The sequence below is a fragment of the Leptinotarsa decemlineata genome, unplaced genomic scaffold, assembly GCF_025532065.1.
Source record: "Leptinotarsa decemlineata unplaced genomic scaffold, Ldec_3_MD MMD2_tig00026282_RagTag_RagTag, whole genome shotgun sequence".
Lineage (NCBI taxonomy): Eukaryota > Metazoa > Arthropoda > Insecta > Coleoptera > Chrysomelidae > Leptinotarsa > Leptinotarsa decemlineata.
Genome location: NW_027412668.1, coordinates 16,923,482 through 16,942,522, shown reverse-complemented (window position 1 = coordinate 16,942,522; position 19,041 = coordinate 16,923,482). Strand labels below are relative to the sequence as shown.

The 19,041-nt window shown below is 34.0% G+C and overlaps 1 protein-coding gene across 1 annotated transcript; it reads left to right on the top strand.

The window, feature by feature from the left end:
• Positions 1 to 195: 195 nt before the first annotated feature.
• LOC111510284 (probable aconitate hydratase, mitochondrial) lies at positions 196 to 16,949 on the top strand. Its single transcript, XM_023166192.2, has 9 exons — positions 196 to 365; positions 737 to 964; positions 9,881 to 10,151; positions 10,232 to 10,426; positions 12,078 to 12,365; positions 12,422 to 12,756; positions 15,096 to 15,315; positions 15,371 to 15,683; positions 16,249 to 16,949. The coding sequence occupies exons 1-9, from the start codon at positions 333 to 335 to the stop codon at positions 16,730 to 16,732; spliced, it is 2,367 nt and encodes a 788-aa protein (XP_023021960.1). The 5' UTR covers positions 196 to 332; the 3' UTR covers positions 16,733 to 16,949.
• Positions 16,950 to 19,041: the final 2,092 nt, after the last annotated feature.

The window sequence follows — 19,041 nt, the reverse complement described above, 5'->3', positions numbered from 1 at the left end:
CCCTTTTTGTAAACTTACCATAAAAAAAACATAATAGCATCGGTGCCATTCGCGCTAATTCTGAAAACATATGAGTTAGTCTGGCGTTAAAACAATGGTTAAACATTTTTGTATCTAAAGACATCTAAACAGTTTATCGCATTATCTAGAAAATTGAGAGAACTTCATCTGGCAACACTGTATTGCTAAGCAGTCTGAACTTGAGCCTCCTTGAGCACTCAGACTCAGCACTCCAATCAGTCTAATCTCCAATTACCAATTTGGACATTGACTCTGGAATTGAGTTTCCCAAGTTTTCATAATTTAGTACTGCTTTCAATAGTTTTGCAACCATGGCGTACTGTATGCGAGTTTTGCATCGCCAGGTGAGTGCTAGAAAATGCACATGATGTATTTACAGAAATTGTACATCTCAAAATGATTCCTTCAATTTTATTGATATCAATTGGCTTGAGAATTGGGAAAAAACCTAAATTATGTAACGCATATTTGAGGCGTGCCATTGCAAAACACGCTATATTCATTCTGGTCAATATTCTAAGAAACCGTGGATTCTGCATATATGCTGGTTTCTTCACAAAATTTCATGGATTATCAATTTTTTTCTAAAAACGAATATAGCGCATTTTGCGATGCCACACCTCAACTCAGAGTTGTATTTTTAACAAGTTTTTTCGAAGAATTCATTATGTGTTTTCAATATTGAAATTTTAATAATTATAACCATTTCTTTCAGGGTGGCAAAGCCAGCAGTCTTCTTTTCTCTGAGATACAGTCAAGATGCTTTCATGTTTCACCTTTAACTGCAGCTGCGGCCAAAGTTGCTATGAGCAGATTTGATAAAGACCCATTGCCATATGACAAACTCTCGAAAAATCTTGAAGTTGTGAAGAAAAGATTGGCAAGACCTCTAACTTTATCTGAAAAAATTTTGTATTCCCATATTGATCAGCCTGCAACACAGGTATATATGAAACATAGAAAATAGAACACATTTGTTTTTTAAAATTTCATTTTTATGATCTTTGAATATTTCAATCAAACTTTTTCTATTTTAAATTTGTAAATAAATTTTATTTTATTATGATGTGATTGAGGAATTCAAAATACTATACATATTAGTGATAAAGTTTGATAATGCACATCTTATGTGATTACATAACTGTTTCAATGAGTTAGGTTAGGTTATCTTTTTTGACAGCTGCATTTGAGTTGATGCAAGGAATGTTCAGGGCATGCTCCAAATGACCTTATAGCATTTAATTTGAAACTCAAAGCAAGATATGTTGCATTTGTTCAGGTGGCATTTAAAAACCCTGCCAATGCACTCAATGCCCTGCCGCTCGATGAGGCATCAACTTGAATGCAACTATTGATGATCAGAATCCATATTGAATTCCAAAAGTAATAATAGATTGATGCAGCGTGATGAGCCATAGATACCTGATTCTTAAATTTCAAATAAATGAACGCTTATTATTCTTATTGCCAGCAATATGTAACTGGATGAATCCAAATTTATTGTTCAGTCACTCTTTTGAAGGACTCAGGTTCAAGTGTCCTAAAGACCCTTCCTCAGATGAAAAGCTTCAAGTTTATCAGCTGATATGTGGAGTTGAGTGGCCTCAAAATATGGAAACATTTCATGTCCTCAAAGTACAAAATTGACAAACTTAACTTAGGATATGTCATGGAGCACAACGATGGAAATTTCTCATGGAATTTGTTTTTTGATGGCCAATACTTGATGAAAATGTATTGAAATTTGTTTCAATTATAATATAATAACACTTGTAAGATACTAATATCACAATATTTTTGACAAAGAGAGTCACAGATTATAGAATAGAAGATTATTTAAACATATTTATAAAAAACATTAAAGACAAACTTCAATATCAGTTAGATCAGGGTAATATAAGTTAACTTGTGATTCTGGTCCAACTGGGTGATTAATTTCCAAATGGTTAGGTCAACTAAATGCATTTTTTTCATGGACAAACAAATTCAAACATTTTTTACAATTCATCTTTTGGCAGAGGAGCATGATTTCAGTCATGATTTTGAAGTTTTACATTTGGAAGATAAATTCATCAAATTCATTCTTTTGAAGCAGCTTACAGAGAAATGTCGATTATCTTTAAAAATTATTTTCTAATGATAAAATTGGCAATTACTTAGATTTCATTTGAGGTTAGCAGAAGAACCCAGTCAGTAAATGACTGATTTCATTGGTTATTCCAATGAAGTATTTTCGAGTAAAACAAAAACATTGATTGTTTATATTCAAACAATGGATATTAGTGAATGATTACACTTACAACCTACTCAAACATTAATAAAATTAAATATATTCTGACTAAAATCAGTCTTTACAGTGAACAAAGTCAGTCTCTAACGTCTCATGATTAGTGAAAAACAGAAACAAATTTCATAAGCTTCTTCCTCTTACACACCACAATAGCTTAAGCCCCGAAAATGTTGGAAACTTTTTTATATGGATATAAACATTTCATTTTGTGATCTAGGAGAGGGAAGTGTCTATCAGAAAGTAAAATATAGGTATAGGTTACGTCTTGATAATATGGACACTGATCTAAAGTAATTCATAGACTTTTGTGACATAAATCTCTTGATACTTAACATAATTTTTTTTCAAATTTGAACTAGCAACTTCATCGCTTGGGAATGATTTAGTAAAAAAGGCAACTAATGAATTTTTAGGGTTCAAAATTCAGGAATCACATTATCATGTTGAGTAAAAAAAATCGTATCAGCAGGTTTGGGTCTTAGAGCAGTCATAATTGAACTAGGGTATCAGCCAATCCTAATTATGCCTTGATAGAGTGTCAATTGCGACAAAGAATATAATTTTGGGGCTTATATAGTGATGAACTTTTTCAGTTGTACGTATCAAAAGCGAAATTGGGAGATTCATGATTTTACTCAGAAAATAGGTCACAACACCCATTTCGCAGATATCCTCAAAAAACCGATTCTAGTTTGGCGAAAAATATTTCATATACATTGGTGTTGAAATATATTGTAAACTGCCTGCAACTGTGGGGTGTACTGAATGAAACAGTGAGTCATATTTGAAATGAATTTGATCTGGCATGCCTACTATAATTTGGACTAATTTTATGTTGAAGCACCTTAAGTACAACAATTTCAAAAAAATTAATTTTGTGACACTTGTGATTGTCAAATTAACTGTTACTTATTTCATTTCAACAAATTCATTTTTTACGTTCATTCAATTTCATCATTCCTATTTTTTGTACTGTGTACTTTTTTGTCAATAAGATGTTATTTTTTCAAATGATAAACATATATTGTCTCTGTTCCTTTCCTGTTTTTTGGGTCATCTACTTGAACACAGTTGATCATTGTTGCTATCATGTCTCCTCATTATCTGAAAGATTTTAACTCTACAAAAGAAAACATACATATGTACCTTGTTATGCAATAGATAATTCAATATGCCAGCAGGCACTTATGAATTGTAATACAAATATTAATAAAAGATAACATTTCGATATGAGAGGATCCATACCAAAGTTCTAATTAAAGGCTGGAGATCTAATGTAATCAACAACTTTCTTGCATAAAACTTTTTACGTGAAGAATACCCAAGACTTGTATCATTTTCTGTGGGCAAAATGACAGCAATGGATCAGCAATACATTTCAGAGTTTTGATCTTTACAAAAAACATTTACATTCAGGACTATATACTACGTATATATTTATATAAATACACACATCGGAAAAGTCTAGGGATATTTTTAAAAATGGCAATAATTTTTTTTTAGATCGCTTTAGGGAAAAAAAAGTTGACGGGTGATTATTAAACGAATGTAACTTACAACAAAATTTATTAAATGGTCAAAAATACTGAGTGCGCATATAAGCAAAACTAAAAAAAATATGGCTCTTCTTTGGCACCCCGAAAAAAAATCATAATACAAAAAAAATTGGAATCAGTACAAAGTATGGCCTCCACGCTGGTTTATTACGGCCCTACATCTATCGTGCATCGACAAAATGAGATTGTCATTGTCTTGTTGAGGTACATTTGCCCATTCAGCGATTAAAAGCTGTCTCAATTGAAACGTTGTGTGAATGTTCCCCATATGCGGAGTAATTCTTCGTTGAAGCATGTCCCACACATGCTCGATGGGATTCAGGTCCGGTGATTGTGCTGGCCATGGCAATACATCAACTCCTTCGTTGGTGAGCCAGTCAGTCACTAGACGCGCGACATGTGGACGAGCATTATCGTGCATTAGGTGGAAGTTTTCACCAACAGCACCAGCAAACGGACGGACGATAGGTAGAAGAATGGTGTCGAGGTACTGTCGAGCTGTGAGGGAGCGATTTGGAAAAACGAGATCGGTTCTGCCGCCGATCATGATTCCGCCCCATAGCATTACTGTACCACCTCTGTATGTGTGGACTTCCTGGACGTGTCTCAAACGTTCATTATTTCAGGTCGTCTCCACAGTCTTACTCGACGAGAATCTGGATGAAATCCAAATCTGGATTCGTCTGTAAACAAAACTGTGGCCCAATCATTTGCATCCCAGTTTTGATGTTCTTGACACCACTCTATTCTTCTACCGCGATTGCCTCTCGACAAAGGTGGACATCTAAGTGGCCTTCTGTTGTGGAGATCTGCTTCATGCAGTCGATTTCTGACAGTATCACGACCAATGGTTACCTGGTGCGTCTGCTACAACATGTTAACCAACTCAGGTGCTGTGATTGTCGGTTGTCTTCTTGCGGTTAAGACCAAAAATCGGTCTTGAACTGCAGTTGTAGCGCGTCCTCGTCCTGGATGTTGTTCGGCTGGACTGCCAGTTTCACGGAAACGCCGCCACAATCGACTGATAACACTTTGGGAGACCCCCAAACGAAGAGCTATATCATTTTGTCGCATGCCACCTTGAAGAAGCCCTACAGCTCTATTCATCTCAGCCAATGGTAAGTGATGGCGTTCCATGTTAAAGCACAATATTTCCAGTTTAATTGCTGAGCAAGAACTGCATAGAATGTACAAACTCGACACTTTCAGATTATTCATTTTAGCCAAAAACCTACAGTTTGTAAAAAACTTGATAAAAGATTAGTTACCGTTTTTGCAGGCTTTGTTCAACCCATAGAAATCTACAGGGTGATCGAGGGTACCAATTTAATCGAAATTAAACGACCTCATGCATTTATTTTTATGATATTTAGTATGTTATAAAAATATCCCTAGACTTTTCCGATGTGTGTATTTCAATATTAACATATGTTCACAAAGAGGATTTGAAGCTTTAATAACTTCTTCTTATTACATGCTAGTCCCAAATGTGGAATTCCCCCTATTTGAAAATACAAATGATTTCGTTTTATTGTATGCATACAAAGGAACATTATTGCCTTATAATAATAATAAATGCCATTAATTGGTGAATACCAAAGGACCATCGACCGAAGTCCTTCAGCCAGTGTAGAATTTTTAAATATTTGCAGTAATTGTTACATATGCTCACATAATAGAATTGAGATACATTAGACCTGTGGAGAAAAAGGAAAAGAATCCATAATAAATTATGAGAGTGATTTGATGTTTTCCCAAATGGTTTTTTCCAGTTATTTGAATTTGGTTAGTTGCCCTTCAGCTCTTTACCTACATAATGCCTGCAGGGTCTCCAAGTTAGTTTTGTAAGTCTGACAGTCTCTCCTTTATAGGTTTCACTTTTATAGTTTCCTACAGCAGTGCGTTTGAGGGATTGTGTAGTATGTTCTGATAGTGACGCATTTTGGTATTACTCCTAAGTGTAGATGTTTCAGCTGTATGGAGATTGTTAAATGCAGGATTATGACAACTTGAATGATATGTATGCATATCTGTTAAAACCTGTTTTTTTGTTAACCAGAAGTGAACGGCAGATCATTTTATATGTTCTAGTGTTGATTTCTTTTTTTTAATGTCAAAGTCTGAAAATGTGTTTATTGATGCATTTTGTTATCACTTTTGTATAGCTGTTCAAGTTGATTTTGTGGTCAATGTTAACTCCTAGGTTTTCAACTGATTATCTGCTTCTTACCATATCTTTGTTGATATTTAATGTAGGTAGCTTCTCTGAAGGGTTGTGAAAAAAATGATAAATTGTTATTTTTTCTGGGTTTGATCTCAATCGCCATTCATTGAACCAGAGCATTGTCCTGTCGATGAGTCTTTGCAGCTACTCTATTGTGAGTGTGCGTTGTGCGAAACTAAGGCAGTGCCCATTTCATTTTTGTCTTCCAAGTTGTGATTGTATTTATCATGGCAGTATATTTTATAGAGAAGCTAATTTTTGGGAGAATACATTTCTGATTCTAACAATAGAGGTTCTGTTCTCAAAATATTTGTTTATTATACATAGAAGATAGATAGGGGTGTTCAATTTCTATAATAAACATAAATATCATGATCACGTTACCTGTTGAGGGAGAAAATGAAGTATTGTGTTAACTGCATTAAAAAAAATCATAAGATAGAAAATCAAATACAAACTAAAGAGCAATGTCAAACAATTACTTTAATCCATGCAGATAATAAATCATACAGAATTAATATATTTGTCTCGAGGAGAGGAGTCTAAAGCTAGACTAAATGAAATTACATCTGAATTGAAGGGGTTATATTTTTAGGAGTGATTAATTTTTGGGAAAGAAAGTTTTTGGCTTTCTACTACTCCATCTCGATACAAAAAAGATGAGGGAATCTTTCAAAGAAAGGAAGGAAGTAATCAATTTGAAAATAAGTAACTCTATACATGGATGTGTAGATAATGCAAAGAAGTAACTTTCAGACACAAACTGAAAGAGAATCCGTAACTTTCAGACACAAACTGAAAGAGAGTCCTCTTGAAACAGCTTCTTTCATATAACATTGAATTAAACGAAAGAAAAAAATCTTTCGAAACACATACTTCTATGTGAACACTGAATTATACAGAAGATGCCTTTCTTTACTCAATTTGTATTTCAAACATTCGTTGTGGAATAAAATCAGATGTCACCCATCAAGCTTATTTCGTGACATTAAAAATCTTAATTCATGAAAGAATTGTGTGTATTTTCTATAATGTTATCCAATTTGGTACTGAAGAGCCTTAGGGCAAGTGTCTTACGGCGAAACATCGATGTATACCAGTGAGGATAACAGTGTTCCATGTAGGTGTAATTTGTTACCATTCATTTAAAGTAGAACTCATGTGAATGATATCTGATTTTATTCCACAACGAATGTTTGAAATATAAACTGAGTAAAGAAAAGTATCTTCTGTATAATTCAGTGTTCCTAGAAGTATTTGTTTCGAAAGAATTGTTTTCTTTAATGTAATTCAATGTTTATATGAAAGTAGCTGTTTCAGAAGGACTTTCTTTCAGTTTGTGTCTGAAAGTTACTTCTTTGCATGATCTACACATCCATGTATAGAGTTACTTATTTTCAAATTGATTACTTCCTTCCTTTCTTCGAAAGATTCCCTCACCTTTTTTGTATCGAGATGGAGTAGTAGAAAGCCAAAACTTTCTTTCCCGAAATTACATCATTATGCAGCTGCTGGTTACGCAACCATCAAAAACAAACAAACGGAAATTCACGGTGAATTTTCAAATTTTTCTCAATAGATTATTTCTTCTGTGGCATTTTAACCCAGCAGGTGTAATATCCTGCATTTTTTGCCTGATTCTGATTTAAAGTCACACACATTACAGGGTGTGTTAATAAGGACTTCAGATTTCAAATAACCCTATATTTGATTTTACCATCCTGTTGAAAACAGATTCCGCAGTATTGACTATTTGAATATTAGAAAAATATTGTTGTCAAATCAGGTTGAGAAATCCGGTTAAAATGCTCATGTCACATTTTCATTGAAAAAATAGACCAATAATTATATTTTCCACAATACCAGCTTTTGAGGTCGATGTGTGAGGTATTTTTGCTTCAGTGTCCAGACCAATAACGTGTGTTTTGCCGACTACTATGCTCGTTCAAATAAAATGTTTCCTCGTCTGAAAATCAAACAGATGTTAAATTGTTATTTCAATTAGGTGAGTACCAGAAGCATTCACTTTTTATATCAAAGACGCCTTTATAAAGATGATCTGTTACCCTTCTGTATCTGTAGAGTAGGGAGGGTGAGTGTAGACCAACAGCACTTAGGCCACATCTGCACCATTGTACATCCTCCTGAGGAGTTGTCCTCCTAGGTCGTCGTCCATCCTGTCCTTTCCAGGAAGGTGGACATGTCACTGGGAGACATCTCCTTTATATCGGCAGGTGAAGGCCAAGACTCGCCGAACACACACTCTCTTTGGCAACCTTGAAGTGTCTCACGGTGGCCTCCTCGAAGGTTTTGGAAGGTTCAGCGACATTACTGTCGTTGCGCGGCTTCTTCAACCTTCTTGGGGTTCCCTCCGTGGAGGTGCACAAGTGAGGAAGCTTTCTTGCAGGGGCAGCTGGTTCCTTGCCTTTAGTCAAGGCGGAGCTCTTGGCGCCCGCTGCAGGAAGTGTCCTTGCTGTTGGAGGTGGAGTGGGGGAGGAGGAGGGTGCACTTATAGTTGCTGCCACTCCTGCCTCCTTCGCTCTCTTTCTCCTTTTGGCCTCGGCGTCGCAAATGCGCTGACGCCTTGGCCTTTGTATTACATCACGAGATGATCTGCTATGTCCAGCCTCATTCCAAGCAGTAGATTGGGGTGGACATTTCTGTTCATCCCCAGCCATTGCCTTAGATTGAGGTGAGCACTTCTGTCCAGCCTCGGGATTGGATTTTGTTTTTGTTGTTTCTGTTTTTGTGTTTGTTTCATTCATGTATGTTCCCACGAGTAGCAAGGGAAAAGTTGATCACCTCTGGCAGATCCCCGCATTACCAGAGGTAGGCTGATTACAATGCGGTTTCGCCCAGTTCGTAACCGCATATCACCCTGCGGCCATTCAGCTGTCGCCACGATTCCTTACACCTTAACTTGGGTAGGCTGGTCCACGGTGGCATGTTTTACAAATGCTTTTGGGGAATTTTAGTTCCCATCACCCTACTTATTTCTGCCACTGACCAGGAGTGCGGCGACCCCGTCCGTAAAGCTACATTGGTTTCCCGGACAGGGCCTTCAGTCCCCTGGCCGTTTCCCTAGCCGTCACCTGGGGACGCGCCCGATAGGTAGCCCAACCCACGGGATCTTTTACCCCTTTAAAAGTGTTCGATACTGAATACTTACCAGTATATTTCCAAACTTCATAGTGTAAATTACTGGCCCTCTTATGTTTACTTTCGATATTTGCTCACCCTGTACTAATTTAAGCAAATTGTGATAAATTTTTTGAATTCACTCAGCAAATATCCAAGTCTGCATACAAAAAAATTAGGATGGTCCAGAGAATATGAAAAATCTAATTTAAAAATCAAATAGTACCAAACCGAAGCAAATGTAGTATTTGTTTATGAAATATTGTGTTTTATAAAATATTATTGCATTTGGAAAGTTAATTGATTGTACTGAGTGTCCCCTATTGACAAACCAATAAAAAATAAAATGACAATAATGTAAAATTTCACATAATCGATTGATTTCAATTTTAAGTTAAAGACCAAATATAGGGCGAGAGCAGTCATTTTCAACTTCATAGTATTTTGCAAACAATTTTTCAAGTTTTTCGAACATCTGATTCTGAAATATCAATGTTCATAACCTAAAATGTTCAGGACTGTTCTTATATATAATTAAATATTTAAAACAATGAATTTTCGAGTGGTATGTCTTTAACCACCACGATGTATGTATTGATATATCTGTGCATTTGTCCATAAGTAACTTATCAAGAGTAATTATTATTATAGGATATCGAAAGAGGAATATCTTATTTGAGACTACGCCCTGATCGGGTTGCTATGCATGATGCCACGGGACAAATGGCCATGTTACAGTTCATTTCTAGTGGTCTGAAGCGGGTAGCTGTACCAAGTACCATAAATTGTGACCATCTTATTGTAGCTCTAGATGGGAGCGCGAAAGATGTTGCTAAAGCTATAGAACTCAACCAAGAAGTATTCAATTTCTTATCATCGGCCTGTAATAAATATGGCCTTGGATTCTGGAAACCGGGGGCAGGTATGTATTATAAGTTTTTGAACAATTTCAAATAATGATTCTGCCTTCTCAAGTTAATGAGTGAATGACATTTTTTTCAGGTATCATTCATCAAATTATATTGGAAAACTATGCATTCCCTGGTTTTTTGATGATCGGAACTGATTCGCATACACCAAATGGGGGTGGTCTCGGAGGACTTTGTATTGGCGTTGGAGGTGCTGATGCTGTAGATGTAATGGCTAATATTCCCTGGGAATTGAAATGTCCCAAGGTCATTGGTGTTAGACTAACAGGTAGTGTAACTAAGAAAGTGATTATTTTGGTCAACTTTTTTCCCTGCATGAATAATAACTGAACAATCGTGGTTTTCAAGCAATTAACTCAGTGGTTTAAAGAACCTCAGTAGTGCTAGGAATCGCACGTTAAAAGGTGAAACCTCGTTAATTCTCAGCCCAAACAAGTTTTAACTTATGAAAGTTGTTTCCCCAAACATTTTACACTCTTTGTGAATACTATGACAGCACTTTCAATAATTTAAATTTGTACAAATATGATTAAACACTTTTTTTAGCAACCCAAAAACATGGGGATATGAAAAATCCATAGATTTTTTCAAGAACGTTAGTTTTTAGGAAAACTTAATCCATAAAGGTTTTATGTTTTAGGGGCAGTTGTTACAGATTATAATAGCATAGTGTGATGATGCTCCTTGTTTGTTGAGATTATCAATCAATCAAAAATGTACTTTATTGTCAAAGAAAAAAATTCTTATTAAGAAAGCTTAAATAAATAAAAAAAACAGTCAATTCACAGTAACTATGGAACAATATAGATTCTAACGCTACATGTAGACAGGACATAAGATTCTACAAAGCAGTTAATAATTGATTTACATGTATAGATAAAATAAATAAATCAGTCGGTTCGACTGAAATTATCATCATTGCACTCTGATTTGATCACAAACTTTTTCCAAAATTAGTACTTTTTCCAAACTGGATTCGTAGAAAACTAATTTATAACTCTAAAAATTATCACTATTTATATCGTAACAGGGTATACTTCCACTTTCCATCAAATATCAATGATTTCGGAAAAAAATTGCTGGAAATTTTTCCGGTCCTGGTCAATGTTCATATGGTTCTCAAGCCACAGTTTGCTTTTTCTAGACTTTCTAAAGCATCCAAAAAAATATACTGACTTCAACAATTTCAGACAGTTGTTGTTCGTCTATGACCATTGTCCAAGGCTTGTCTTTTCTATCAATGGATTTTAAAATTTTTAGATGTATTGTTGATTGAATTTTTTACTTTTTTCATTTTATAGTCTTAGTCTTTATTCATTATCTAACATATGAAAATGGATGTTTGTTGGTTGGTTTGTAAGTGATAAACTTCTACATCGCTCAACCGATCGTGATGATGCTTGACATATTTTTCATAGAGGTTTTTTCTGTAACTCGCCACTAGATGGCGCTGTAGAACAATTTTTTGAAAGCACTGTTCTATAACACTGCACACGCCTAAGTTCGTTGATTCTGATTCTGTCAAAACATTGGAACAGCAGCGATTCAGCAACATAGTACTAATTAGTACTACAACTACCAAATTCTATGCGGGCGAAGCCGCGGGCAACAACTAGTATTATAAAAGTGTAAGTTTTGCTATTTCAAATGACAATTTTTTGGCTAGTCTGGGGAATTTATGTAATGATAATTAAGTAAATTTTATGAAGAATACATTCTATAATATTCTTTGATTCAATTAAACTAAAATATAATGTGAATTTTTTGTGAGTGTAATTTGGAAAAAAAGCTGAAGAAGGTTTTTTAAAAACTATTACTACTGATTTAAGATTCTTCTCCAAAAGGCATTTTGACGTTTTTCATAGCTGTCGGTGCCAATTTTTCTGTTTTAGCAATTGAATTATCATCCTTTGTTTCAGGAAAACTATCAGGCTGGACATCACCAAAAGACATCATTCTCAAGGTTGCAGACATATTGACTGTGAAAGGAGGTACTGGTGCTATTATAGAATACCATGGACCAGGTTGTGATTCTGTGTCATGCACGGGTATGGCAACCATTTGTAACATGGGTGCTGAAATCGGTGCAACTACATCAGTGTTCCCTTACAACAGTCGTATGTCTGACTATTTGAAAGCCACCAGTCGAGCTGAAATTGCAGGTGAAGCTGACAAGTACAAGAGTGTTCTCCTCAGCCCTGATGAAGGTAGGCTCACTTTGGATTACTTTCACTTCAGTAAATTTCAACAATTTTTTTTGCAGGTGCAAAGTATGATCAAGTCATTGAAATCAACCTAGACACTCTAGAACCTCATGTGAATGGTCCGTTTACCCCTGATCTGGCCAACCCAATCAGCAAATTGGGTGAAAATGCCAAAAAGAACGGTTGGCCTATTGATATAAAAGTAGGTCTTATTGGATCGTGTACCAACAGTTCTTATGAGGATATGGGACGCTGTGCTAACATCGCCAAAGAAGCGATGGCTCACGGTGTTAAGTCAAAAATACCTTTCAATGTCACTCCTGGATCAGAACAGATCCGCGCTACAATTGAAAGAGATGGTATTTCTCAAACTCTGACAGAATTTGGAGGAACGGTGAGTTAATAATCACTACAAAATTGTTTCTGGCTGTTAGTGGGTTCGGGATACCTTTCTTCAATTGACAGATCAGGGAAGGTCTTCAGTGTACAATATCTTGAAATAATTATCAGCTATCGATGAAGGTAAATACATACATTTTTCATGATATGGTTCAGTCAAATTCAATTTCCGAATGTGAGAAATATGATTTCACAGTAGATTGAGTCATTGAGAACTTGGCATACCAACAAAGTTGCAGACGCCATAAGACAAATTATTAATATCTACAAAGTATTATATTTTTAATGATTTCCACATCCAATATATAAGCAATAAATGTGTCTATAAGTTTCGAGCTTATGAAAAAGGGCAATAGAAAACTTGAAAGCATAGCATGAATTTCGCTTGTAATTCAACCGAATTTGTTTTTTCAAAATTTATTCTGAATGATTTTCAAAAAAACAAGTTCAGTATATTTGATTCCTTCACTCGTTAACTCTTTATTGGCAATATTCATATAAGCCCTTTCATAAAATCCTTAAATATTCAGCAAAATAATTCAAATTCTCAGATGAAACATTTGTTCATTAAGTAATGATAGATACTAAAGAAATACTATCTTTTCTTTTCATGAGTGTTTCAAAAGCTTGTAAAAGGTGGTGAATGATACGACAAGAGCGGTTTATAGGGGGTTCGGAATACTCTTTTTAGCTGCCCAAGCTTTTGCTAATGTTTATTAGCTTCATCGTGGGTGTTAATCTTAGCGACTGGAGAAATGTACAGTAAAATGGATTAACGGGGTCTCTCAGTCAACAAATCAAAACTCTACTCTACTTCGCCAAGCTTTTGCTTCTAATGAGAAGCTTCTTCAGGGCCTATAATTTAATGAGTTGTGAATTTTTTCGCTAATGAATAACATTACAAATCATACTTACAGTAAAAATGAGTGAAAAACAATAAATTGAACATTGAAGAAGAAAGTTGAATATGTATAGAATTTTTTTGGGTTTGAAAAATGTCATACCTTCACATAAATGTCATTTTTCAATGGGTATATTTTATATGATTGATACAATTTTCATTATTATTATGTTTTTGATGTAGTTCCAGTAAGTTACCTTTATACTGGTGATATTATCAATGTCAGTTCTCTTATTCATACAATCAGAAGACTTATTAATTTCAATAATTTCAAGAAAAAGGCGTTAGGAAATATTTTTTCTGTATGTAAAACTTTGATATTAGAGTAATTTGGTTCATGTCCTGTTTTTATAAAATGTTGTGCTACTGCACATGATTTCTTATTAAGCTTTATATCACTTTTGTGTGAAGTTATTCTATCATTGAGAATTCTAGATGCTGTTCCAATATAATCCAAGTTACAATAATTGTTACAAGGAATGTTATAAATCACATTTGACTTTTTTGTAGTATCCGTTTCATCTTTCAATTTAGTATTCAAATTCTTTATAGTTTTAATATTTTTTTGGCATATTTTGATATTTTGTTCATTATGAAAAAGTTTTATGATATTTGAAGATAAATTTTCAAGGTTAGGTATAGATTTATGATAAAAATTAATAGGTGCACTATCATTACATTCATTTCTGTTGATTACATTGGAATTTGTATAACTGCCAGTATTGAAAATTATTTTATTGAGAAGTTTTTTGGGATTTTTTATTTATATCATTCATCAATTTATTGTTTTTCACTCATTTTTACTGTAAGTATGATTTGATTTGTAATGATATTTAATGGCGAAAAAATTCACAACTAATTAAATTATAGGTCCTGAAGAAGCTTCCCATTAGAAGCGAAAGCTTGGCAAAGTAGAGCAGAGTTTTGATTTTTTATTTTTTGACTGAGAGACCCCGTTAATTCATTTTACTGTACATTTCTCCAGTCGCTAAGATTATCCACTTATGCAACTAATTTTCCTTTATTTTCAGTATTTTAATATTAACATATCTCACAAAAAGGATTTGAAGCTTTATAATTTCTATTTATTATATGTGAGCGCTTTTGATAGCTGGCTGTGCTGTCATCTTCAAAGCTCTACTCAAACTGCAGTTTGATAATTGGATTTCTTCTTTAAGACAATCTTGTAAATACTATTTTCAGTTTAAATTTTTTGACACAAGTTTTACTGTTCAGCATCATTTTCTAGGTTCAATTTTGAGTTGCCACTGACTGTAATCACAATATCATCAATGTATGCAGTTAGTCAGAATTACAATACTACATCGGTTATAAAAGCAATTTTTTTCTGCCGGAAATTTTTCCTATTTCATTATTTCTCGTTGTCTTCATTACCCAGTCCTTACTCGTTTTTCATTTTCATTTCTTACTAGGTGTTAGCGAATGCTTGCGGGCCTTGCATTGGTCAATGGGACAGAAGAGACATCAAGAAAGGAGATAAAAACACCATTGTTACATCATATAATCGTAACTTCACTGGACGTAATGATGCTAATCCGGCTACTCATTGTTTTGTTACCTCACCAGAGCTTGCAACAGCACTGAGTATTGTTGGAAGACTGGACTTCAATCCTCTAACCGACGAAATCGAAGGCAAGTTTTCATCAAACAAATGTCTGAAAAGTTGATGAAGTATATTTTTTCACAGGTGCGGATGGTAAGAAGTTTAAGCTGAGTCCTCCATTCGGAGATGAACTCCCCAGCAAAGGATTTGACCCTGGCCATGACACATACGTTAAACCTCTTGAAGATGGTTCCAACGTGAGTCTTGATGTAGATCCAAAGTCACAGCGGCTTCAATTATTGAAACCTTTTGAGAAGTGGAATGGAAAAGACTTGGAAGACATGACTATTCTGATCAAAGTAAAAGGAAAATGTACCACGGATCACATTTCTGCTGCAGGACCTTGGCTGAAGTACCGTGGTCATCTGGACAATATTTCAAACAATATGTTCATAACGTAAGATATTTCTAGATATCTCGTTTTCCAAAACATGGTTCATGTTGAAACCTTTCTTGTGATAGTACGAAATAGTTTATTTCCAATTCAAACACAAAAAGTGGTGCGCTTAATCAAATTCAAATGAAATCTTATTCACTATTGATGAATATTTCACAAGTTTCAAATTTGAAATCTCTTTTTATAATTTGTTTCAATTATAATAATTGTTGATATCAACAAAACAAAAAAGCTTTTGTAACTTTTTTTGAGGTGCGGACCTACTAGAATATTTATTTACTCATGTGTTCTTTATATTTTTTCAAATTTTCAATCCAGACTTTTTCCACACTCTGTGATATAAACCAAAATACTTTACTATCAGTAGAAAATTTTTTACAAATTTAAAAAAATTATAATTACTATAATCCACTCTCGCCAAGTCCTCTGAACAGTTTAAATCGATTTTTTATTCTTTTACTTTTCCATAATGGAAGTTTAGTAGCCCCCATCATTCAACCAAAAACATTATCATTCATATCCAAATATACCGTTAATTCCTGTATTTCGATTTTTACCTTTTCAGTGCTACAAATGCTGAAAATAACGAACTCAACAAGGTGAAGAATCAAGTCACTGGTGAATGGGGAGCAGTACCTGATGTAGCTCGTTACTACAAAGCGAAAGGAGTTCAGTGGGTTGCCATTGGTGATGAAAATTACGGCGAAGGTAGTTCTCGCGAACATGCTGCTCTTGAACCTAGATATTTAGGAGCTCGCGCGATCATTGTCAAATCTTTTGCTCGTATCCATGAAACTAACCTGAAAAAACAAGGACTTTTGCCACTCACTTTCTCCAGCGCTAGCGACTATGACAAAATCCATCCCTCAGACAAGATTTCATTGAAGAATCTGAAAAATCTCACTCCAGGAAAACCAGTTGAATGTGAAATCAAACATGCTGATGGTAAAGTTGAGAAAATATTGCTCAATCATTCAATGAATGATCTTCAAATAAGTTGGTTCAAAGCTGGTAGTGCACTTAATCGAATGAAAGAATTGGCTCAATAATGTGAACAGATCATCCAGTTAAGTTTTAGGTACTTAAAATTCAATCATATTTACTTCTCATAACAATTATATTTCATTAATGTAATTTGAAGCATGTTTTTTCTTGAAATTTTTGTCTATATATATATATTCATTTGTTGTACCATATTTAAAGTATATTTTTAACCATACATATTCAATCCTAACAAATTTGCAGACAATAAAGTTATTTTGTTAATTTTGTTTTTTGTTTACCTTACACCAATTGTTAGTAATATACTATTTGTAATTTTTTTGTAACAGAAAAACACTCTCTCATTTGATCCGTTTTCATCAAATAAAAAACAATTTTTCAGTATAACACTTATTGAAAAAGCCATACAGGAATCGAACCTACGTCCAACATAGCAGTAATAACATAAGTAGAATTTACTAACCAGCCGAACTGATATCCTACTAATGTAAATGTGCATCAAATTCTTCTCTAATTTCAACTTCATATAAGTAATAGTAGTTTTGAATAGTACTATATAATTTTCATGAAATTTGCTGTTTTACACAAGTTCTGCGCTTGCTGATGTACACTGTGTGTACAAGGTTCTGTCAAGGGAAATTCTCTTTTAGCTAGATGTATTTGTGCAGTGAGATATTCTAATCGATTGGTACCTAACCGTCAATTATTCACAAATATGTCTTTGTGAAACTGGTTCTTTATCAAAAAATACAGATAGTGTTGAAAAGTTGCATAGTGTTATAGTTCATTTTCAAAAACGATGCAGTAATAATAACTTATTATGTAAGCAACATTTTTTTTTGATCGTGTCAAATACAGTATTATATAATATGATTAGGTTTCACATTCACAAAGTTATATTTAGTTAAGTAAAAAATATGATGAAAACTTAACCCAAACAACAAATCGGTTGAATCAAAATAATGTTTTCACACACATTTCTTAATATTTTCCCATTATAACTATACAGTATACAACATACATACAGCATGCTTCCTGTAAATTATCTTTATTTTTACTTATCCTCTATTGAGAATGGGTCTTTTGTCTTACACAGGTAGGTTGACCCTGTATTCACAAAGATTTTTTTATCTCACAGATTGGCTTTCTTATATTTTTTAAATTATTTATTCTTTGCTCATTCCTTTTTGCTGTTTTTTTTTTCAGTTTTAATTAACTAGTTCGAATTTTTTGGTCTGATAATTTTTAGTATTATCAATTCATTTATTTTTCCATAGATTTTTAATTTGTTAACACCTTTTTAGACAATGACAGTCCGAACCTGTCAGGGCTGATTAGTACATCTTGTGCTGTGAAATGTATATTTTCATTTACAATTTTCATAATAGAAAGTATCAAATCAATCAACATATAATATAGTTTTGCCTGGTTTGGTGATCCAAAATATTTTCAAATGCGGTTTTTTCTATTGGTTGGGAAAAGGATCAAAAATGTTCGTAGATAAACAATTTAGTTTTATGCTAATGTTTTGGACTTTATTAAATCCATCATCAGGGATCAAACATTAGTTATCCATGTCAAAAAAATGTTTAAAATATATGTGTCAGACAACATAGGTACAAACAAAAATGGGGACTAACCAAATGAAAACACATACACCACAGACACATTGAAAAAAATGTGCAGGACACGATGTGATACGGGATTAGATGTTCATCTAATAAAATCATTGAAAAAAACAATATACGACTGTTTCAAAAGCAATGAGATTCCTACAACTGAAATCATAGGGAAGAAATTGAATACTTCCGGCCATAACGTGAGCTGCTGTAACAAAACTCTTCAGAATTGGATAAAGAAACTAGGATTTAGATTTAAAATAATAAACAAACGTCAAGCAGTTATGAAAAGCACAAGAATAGTGGAATTGCGTAACAAATACTTAGAACAAATAACTAAATATAGACAAGAACAACGACAAATTTTCTATTTGGACGAAACTTGGTATGACACTCATGATACAGTTACGAAAGAGTGGACTGATGGTTCGAGAATGTGTATGCCTAACATGCCTGCAAACAAAGGATCGCGACTAATCATTGTGCATTGCAGAGGAAGTAAAGGATGGGTTCCGAACTTTTTGAAATTATGCGGAAAAAATCTTGAGGACTGCAATGTTGACTATCATAAGAACATGGAAGCAAATATTTTTGAGGAATGGTTTAAAAATACATTGATCCCAAATTTGGATACGAATAGTGTGATAGATCTTGACAGCGCTTCCTATCATTCGCGACAGCTCATCAAAGTATCGAATAAAAATTTGAGGAAAGATGAAATACAAAGTTTTTTAATG

Excerpts from the sequence above, each read along its gene's own strand:
- LOC111510284 (XM_023166192.2), top strand. The coding sequence starts at position 333 with ATGGCGTACTGTATGCGAGTTTTGCATCGCCAG. Across the intron at positions 366-736 it reads TGCGAGTTTTGCATCGCCAG|GGTGGCAAAGCCAGCAGTCT; the intron begins GTGAGTGCTAGA and ends CATTTCTTTCAG. Across the intron at positions 965-9,880 it reads TTGATCAGCCTGCAACACAG|GATATCGAAAGAGGAATATC; the intron begins GTATATATGAAA and ends TTATTATTATAG.